General features: G+C 46.9%; 1 protein-coding gene across 1 annotated transcript; it reads right to left on the bottom strand.

Moving 5' to 3' along the window:
- Positions 1–399: 399 nt before the first annotated feature.
- aamp (angio-associated, migratory cell protein) lies at positions 400–7,190 on the bottom strand. Its single transcript, XM_023841868.2, has 11 exons — positions 6,785–7,190; positions 6,432–6,572; positions 6,222–6,341; positions 5,990–6,129; positions 5,748–5,892; positions 5,034–5,117; positions 4,839–4,954; positions 3,450–3,547; positions 3,271–3,361; positions 1,943–2,097; positions 400–994 (listed from the first exon to the last, which is right to left on the bottom strand). Exons 1-11 carry the CDS (start codon positions 6,864–6,866, stop codon positions 919–921), a joined length of 1,248 nt encoding a protein of 415 aa, XP_023697636.1. The 5' UTR covers positions 6,867–7,190; the 3' UTR covers positions 400–918.
- Between the last annotated feature and the right edge of the window lie 405 nt (positions 7,191–7,595).

The following is a 7,595-nucleotide window of genomic DNA, read 5'->3' as shown; positions in this document are numbered from 1 at the left end:
TCTGCCGAGTTGGCATGGCAACACGAACAGCCCCACTCATTTCCTGGTTACGGGGCACACAAGCAGTCACTATGAAAACGCCATTTCGCTAAAGAGGAACGACAGCACGCTTCCACATTGATGAAGCAATGTTTGATTAAGGCGGAGGGAGAGAAAGACCCGGCCTATCAGTTTAACCTCAGTACGATTTAGTTAGCGCTTAGTAATTAGTACAGTGCGCATGCTGTCCGCCACGTGGCTGCATGATCATGCAGATATCGAGCATGTGGCTAGCATGTAAATCCACAACGTAGCGGCTAGGTATGTGACAGCCTCTCCTTTTACAGCGGCATTAACAGTGCGAGTGCCCCCCCATTCCTATTCCTATTGGGAAGCTGAATAACGAAACGGGGTCAGATGAAGGTTTCAGCTCTTTAATGATCGCGTTTCAGGGTACAGACCTATTTACAGAATTGAGTTGTACAGAGAAATCCCAGGAAACGTGTGAGCCTAAAAACAGCCCCCGTGTTCACTGTTTCACAGGCAGGCTGTTGGCAGGGTCACTGATTTTTACTCTTCTCCTTTTATACAAGTTATTGCAAATGTGAGGACAGGCATGGAGCACTTGGAGACAGGAGCTATTCGACCCTCTGCCCACCTTGGCAAAAGATCCACCAACACCCGTCAGGTCCATGCCACTCTGTTCACTTCCTGTTGGGCAGCCGCACTGAACTGCTGCTCTGTCATTTTAATCAGGCAGATTTTTGGTCAAACTGAAACAGACGGCCAACTTTTAACTACTAATCACAAGTGCCCCTGCAAAGTCAAGGGTAAAATAAAGGATGGATGGAAGCTGGGGGAGGGGGTGGATGATGACAGCTCTCTAGCTGGTGGTCGCCACACAGATCCACTGTCTGACCACCAAGGCGCTCCCCTCCCCTACCGATCCGGTCTTTGCAGGCAGAAGACTTTGGCCTGGTGATCACCGGATGCAGTGACTGCGAGGGACGCCTCCCTGCAGGGGTCGAGGAGGAGAGCATGAGAGGCTGATGAGGCATGACTCACCCATGACACACGTTCACCACTGACTGACCACTGTGCTCTTTGCCTAAAGGGACTGATGCAATGAGGAGCTCCATGTGTGGAGAGTGCTTAAAGGGATGGGCAGTCGGGAGCTATTGGTGTGGAGAGTGCTTAAAGGGATGGGCAGTCGGGAGCTATTGGTGTGGAGAGTGCTTAAAGGGATGGGCAGTCGGGAGCTATTGGTGTGGAGAGTGCTTAAAGGGATGGGCAGTCGGGAGCTATTGGTGTGGAGAGTGCTTAAAGGGATGGGCAGTCGGGAGCTATTGGTGTGGAGAGTGCTTAAAGGGATGGGCAGTCGGGAGCTATTGGTGTGGAGAGTGCTTAAAGGGATGGGCAGTCGGGAGCTATTGGTGTGGACACTGCTTAAAGGGATAGGCAGTCGGGAGCTATTGGTGTGGACACTGCTTAAAGGGATGGGCAGTCGGGAGCTATTGGTGTGGACACTGCTTAAAGGGATGGCCAGTCGGGAGCTATGGGCGTGGACACTGCTTAAAGGGACGGCCGGTCGGGAGCTATTGGTGTGGAGAGTGCTTAAAGGGACGGCCGGTCGGGAGCTATTGGTGTGGAGAGTGCTTAAAGGGACGGCCGGTCGGGAGCTATTGGTGTGGAGAGTGCTTAAAGGGACGGGCAGTCGGGAGCTATTGGTGTGGAGAGTGCTTAAAGTGACAGGCAGTCGGGAGCTATGGGTGTGGAGAGTGCTTAAAGGGACGGCCTGTCGGGAGCTATGGGTGTGGAGAGTGCTTAAAGGGACGGCCTGTCGGGAGCTATGGGTGTGGAGTGCGCTTAAGGGACGGCCAGTCTGAAGCTTAGGTGTGGAAACTGCTTAAAGGGACGGCCAGTCGGAAGCTATGGGTGTGGAAACCGCTGGGGGGGTACGTACCTGTTCAGCGTGAAATCCAGTATCTCAGCGGTGTGGCCCCGGTACTCGGACACCAGGCTCCCAGTACGGGCATCCCACACCCTGACTGCTCCATCCAAACTGCAGGTGGACACCATAGAGGAACCATCCTCCCACTGCAGGTGGACGATGCCAGCCTGGAAGGGGAAGGGGGGGGGGGGGGGCACAGCACACCTTCAGTAGGCAGAACAAGCACATTAAAAATGTATCCAAAAAAGGCAAAATCAATTCAGCCACTGTGCATAATCACTGCCAAAACTCTATCTCTGCATTTTTCATTGAAAAGGACAGGAGTTGAGGGTGATGATCCGGACACGGCGGCAGCTCGCCACGTTCCGAGCCTCACCGCTTCAAACCTGCATTCACCTGCAGGCCCCTGTGGCTGGTTGGGGGAGCATGGGACCCCTCCGCCCCCCCAGAGCCCCCATGTCAGATATACATCTGATTAACATGAAACCCAACCCAGCCTGCTCTGGTCCCTAATCTTGATTACGATTAATGAATGGTTTTTTGTTTTATTTTATTTATTTTACACTGCTTTCATAGTTCTTTGACAAGGTCCATACTGCAAATATGCTTAAGAATTAAAGCTGGGATATTTTCTCTAATAAAGGAGTACATATCTTTGTGACTGTAAAATAATTTAAGAAAACATACACAGATTAACTACTTACGGCTATTTATTTAATATTTCAAACAGTTGAAATCAGAGCACACATCGATGGAAATGAAAGTGTCATGTGAAAAAGCTCACATTTTAGTTTTAAAGTGAAAACCAAGTTCCCTGCTGATTAAACAAATTGGTGGTGTTACTTTCTGTTGCTGAAAATGTGTCCGAACGACAGACACGACATTCCTTGTCGGTATAAGCTGCTCGGGTTGTGGCCTGTTTGTCGGCTCGGCCTTTGCGCTCGTGTCACCAACGTTAATGTTAGCTGAGGAAGGCGGGGGCACATGACTGAACACGACATAGTATTTTTTTTTTACGGTGACAACTCATGGACAAACGCATTGGGAAGAGTATTACCCCAATGAACCGACATGAGCCAAAGTAAGTCAGCGAGAGGTTTGCAACTTATTCCTGGTTTTACAGCAACATTCTATGCTGTAGGTATGGCCCCAACAATAACTTTAGCCCAGGGGTCCGTCACTCTCTAAATATGGCACTGATCGTACCCGGGAAAGGATGCCTTGAGCATCGATTTTGGTACAGCTACAAGACGAGAAAAAGCACTTTTGTTGAGAAAGATACTGGAATACATTGCTAACCACATTTATTAGTGGGGGAGTTCCTTTGAGCCGCAGGTTACCTCATGCTGGCAGGTGTGCCTCAGGCTCTGTGTGGACAGGTCATAGACGGCCAGAGTCCCGTCCAAGTAGGCCACCGCGATCAGAGGGAGCCTGCGGGTGGAGCAGTTATTCCAGACCATGCGACAGCCAATCACATGGGCTGCACGGCTGGGGGAGGGGGGGGGGTTCCCCAACTCACACGTTACAGAAGCCCACTGATTCCACAGAGTTGGATTCCGCCCCCTCGTCTGCCGAGCCCCTCGCCCGGGCGTCCTCGATGGAGAAGGTGCCCACGACCTGCAGACAGAGCGCGAACGATTCAGCTCTCATCTGCTCGTAATGAACACCAGGCGGCGCAAGTGAGCATGTGGGGTCAGGGAACTGTAAACAGGGCATATCTCAGGCGCCTTAATTGGGGGGGGGGGGCTGAGAATGAGACGACATGGGTGTGAGAGCTTCCAGGGACGCAGCAGGAGGGAGAAGCATACTTTGTAAAATACTTCTGTTCTGGGCCAGAACTCTTCCTCTACATCTACACCTACATCTAATTCCTTTTCAGAAATTAATCCAGCAGGGGGCGCTTTCCACCACGAGCATGACTTCTAAGACTCATACTCTGCCATCTACTGGTCTGGAACAGATTCCACCTGGATTCACAAAGGCACTCAGACTATATTCTGTTTAATGCTGCATTCTGTTTACTTGGGAGGTCGGATCTCAGAACTGAGAATGACATCAAGCAAATTCCTGTCGGAAAGCCATTTAGCAATATTAAGGACCTGTTTCAAAAAGCAGGATTTCTTGCTTAGCCGGATAACTTGTCGGCGTTAAGGTACCCCAGTTTAAATGGCCTTTATCTTCCGACTGGTAACTTGGAATTTCCGAGTTACGAGTTAAGATGGACCGTAGCATAAATATCAATGGGATAATGCGAAGTTCCATTGCAAACCACAAGTGCTGCTTCTGCTGGGCCCAGACTGAGCTACTGTCTTCTTAACATCATGGCTTCTTCATTACATGCTACATAATTTCATTAACTTATTTACACAGTGGAATCAATGTTGCAAATTGTTATATGAATAAAGATGCTACTAAATTTAATCTGTTAAGCAGAAATTCAAATCATTACCAAGTCTAGGTCACTAACATTATGCAATTACAATGGTAACACTTGCAATTCCACCTACACGCCTTAAGTTATTTAATCTTTTCTTATTTAAAACATTAAAAAAGGCATATCCAACAGTCTCCCAGAGAAAAGTATGGATAAACAGTAGCAACATTAAGGCCATTTAGCCTAATATTTAAAGATGGAAACCCATTTTCTCAAACTAAAACAAAAACTCAGTTATGTGGGATTTCTTAAGTATAGCATTTCAGCAGATGTCTATCAAAACACATACTCCAAATTGTGCACAACTAGCAATTTCTTGCAACAGAACTCTACTGAGCATACAATGTAATTTCCAAACTTTTAATCAATTACTTTCTATTCTATTTTGACTGAACATACTAAAACATAATTATAGGGGTAGGGTCCTGCTTGGTTCCTTGTATTGGTTTGTAGATTCTGAAGGGTGGGACGCACCTTTCCATTTGCAGTATTAATGAGCTTCGTGTTGCTGTCAACAGAACCTGTCAGAACAAGACTTCCATCTTTGCTGCACGCTATGCAGGTTAGCGCCCCCTGGTGGCCATCCTGACCTACACAAAAACAAAAGCATCTCAGTCAAACCACAAACCCAAGGCACCGGTCCTCATAAACTATTCATAAGAAGCAGACCTTTAATGACATGGGTGGTGCTGCCCTGTTTGAGGTCCCAAATTCGGACGATTCCATCTTCATAACCGACCACGGCTCTCTTTCCTGCCAACAGAGGGACACAGAATCGTAACACCGGCTCACAAGCAACAGACATCCCACCAAGGAAGGGGGGGAGGGGGTTGGCTAGGCTTGGGTGGTATTACGGTATTACCATGGTAGCCCTAGTCCCCCCCCCCCACCTGGCAAACTTTATCAGAAAATAACGGAATAGTACTGGTTTTTCAAATACTGCCAAAACACTGTATGTCACTGTATAATGTCAGTATAATGTTGTGCCAGTAAAACTCCTTGCTGGATAATTGCGCATCACTGGCGGGTGTCAGGGAGCCGCTGACCCCAAGCCTAACTTCCGGAAGAGGTGCGAGGTCTGGGACACACTCCGTAAGAGCTTCAGCTGCACTCAGCCAGTACAGCACATTTCTACTCCTTACTTGATTCTATTTTACTATTTTAATAATCTTACTTATTACTTTACTACAGGGAGCTCTCAGAGAATCTCTTCTGCTGTATACTGTACATTTCAAAAATAAACTTTGATTTGTCAGTACTAAGTAACTATGATAGGTGAGACAGAGCTGTGGTGCAGCTATCCAGGTTTAGCTGGAATCTAAGTGATGCCACAGTGCATCTTTAGTTCCCCGTTTGTGAGGGTGTCCCAGACTAGAGCCGTACCATCTGACAAGATCTTCCCACAGGTTGCCTGGCACCCGGGTCCCTGGAATGTCTTGCAGTCCCCGGCAGGGATCTTCCACATCCACACGCTGCCGTCCGCAGTGCCAGCGAGCAGCACGGGGGCACAGGGATGCCACTCCATCCACTGAAACGACACACGGGACCTTTCATTACAATTTCACTCAACTCCATCACGTGACACGGCTGCCAGAATCAGCCAGTCATCTACCCGGCTCACTCACCTCCAGGTCTCCCACTTCAAAAGACCAGATCTCCTCTTTAGTTTCCAACTTCCACACTTTGATCAGACCACTCATATCCCCAGTAGCCACCAGCGTTGAGTCATGACTGAACAGAGCAGACGTGACAGAGTCCTTGTGACCTGGTGATATAAAACACCAAAACATTATACAGTGATAAATACTGAGTTCTCCTAAGCTACAGAAACAAGTTTTGAGGCCACCGCTCACCCACCTGTGCACTCAAAGACCACCTCTCCGTCGTTGACTTTCCAAACATATGCTTTGTCATCCTCACCACCTGTCACTGCTAAACTGTTTGTCGCTGGATCCAAGCTCACACAGAAAACGGAGCCTAAAAGTTAACTGGTATTAGCAATTTAATCCTTCTAAGATACGAAATTCTTCCCGAAGGCAGCCTGCGAACATCCGTCTGCCTGGTTACCGGTGTGTTTGGAGAAGGTGAGCTCGCTGTCATCTTGTTCTGCCTCCATGGACTCATCCTCGGTCTCCCATCCATTGTTATCTTCTTCTCCACCCTCGGCTTCGCCGAAGTCTACATCTTCAAATTCACCTGCCAAATCATCTGACCCCAAATATATATTAAAAACCATTACAATAAATGAACTAGGCTGAGCAGCGACCGCGGTACTTAATTTAATGAAAATCGCTTTAATAAAATAAAATAACTTAACCTCATAAATATACATGGATGATAAATATATTATAAATCACATATTGTCAACATATAGACATATGACGAGCACACATCACATGCGAATTAGCAAAATGAAGTACCTGGAGTTTGCTCCGTCTCGTTTAAGTCGATAACTTCAACTATTTCTTCATCCCCGTGCAGATCAAGAGTATTTTCGTCCATGTCAGACACAGTAAATCCAAACAGAATTTTTCCTAAAAATCGATTCTTGCGTAACCGTCTTCCCTAGCGTAGCGTGACTATATTTAGCTTTAGTTTGTTAACTTTGCTCTAGCGATCGTTTGTGTTAAGAACATAAATGTTTAAAATATTTAAAAATGCACTTGATGGATATCAAATTCAAGAATTGTATTTATAATCGTTTTTAAATTAACACAAAATAAACACTGAAAAACTGCAATACAGCAGATATCTCCATTTCACGTGTTGGAAACATTTGTGGTTACGTTGAGACGTAAGTGGCCATCTGGTTACACCAATTGTAGTATCGTATTAGCTTAAAATGGGCGGGACTTCCTGTCTCTGGTTTTCGTTTGGTTGAGATGAACCGGAACATGTTGTACTCTGGGAAATGTAGTGCACTGCTTAATTTCCATCGATACATAAGGGATGTTTCAGATACACAGGACTCACAATTTAGTAATAAATTATAAACTTAGTTTTAATAAAATTGTAACTCTGAAACGCGCCTAAAGTTTGCAACAGTTCTGCATTCCCTCGTAATGGTATTGAGTTGTTTCGCGAGGGAACGCTAAACTCTTAATACAGAACCTGCTCACTTAACGACCTACCTGTTTAGCGACCGCCCGGACTCACTACGACCAGCAGTCCGACAAAGTGGAAGAACTTTGGCCGTGGAAATGGCAGCGCGCCGTTTCTTTTCCATTCTGT

This window comes from Paramormyrops kingsleyae, chromosome 16 (assembly GCF_048594095.1).
Source record: "Paramormyrops kingsleyae isolate MSU_618 chromosome 16, PKINGS_0.4, whole genome shotgun sequence".
In the NCBI taxonomy this organism is placed as follows: domain Eukaryota; kingdom Metazoa; phylum Chordata; class Actinopteri; order Osteoglossiformes; family Mormyridae; genus Paramormyrops; species Paramormyrops kingsleyae.
Note: the sequence above shows the minus strand (reverse complement) of the source record. Positions and strands in the feature narration are given on the sequence as shown.

What these genes read in the sequence shown, in the direction of transcription:
- aamp (XM_023841868.2), bottom strand. Translation starts at nt 6,866, where the DNA reads ATGGACGAAAATACTCTTGATCTGCACGGGGATGAAGAAATAGTTGAA. An exon ending in CACCACCCATGTCATTAAAG is followed by an intron (nt 4,955 to 5,033) that starts GTCTGCTTCTTA and finishes GTTTTTGTGTAG; the next exon opens with GTCAGGATGGCCACCAGGGG. An exon ending in TCAGTGGGCTTCTGTAACGT is followed by an intron (nt 3,362 to 3,449) that starts GTGAGTTGGGGA and finishes CTCCACCCGCAG; the next exon opens with GCTCCCTCTGATCGCGGTGG.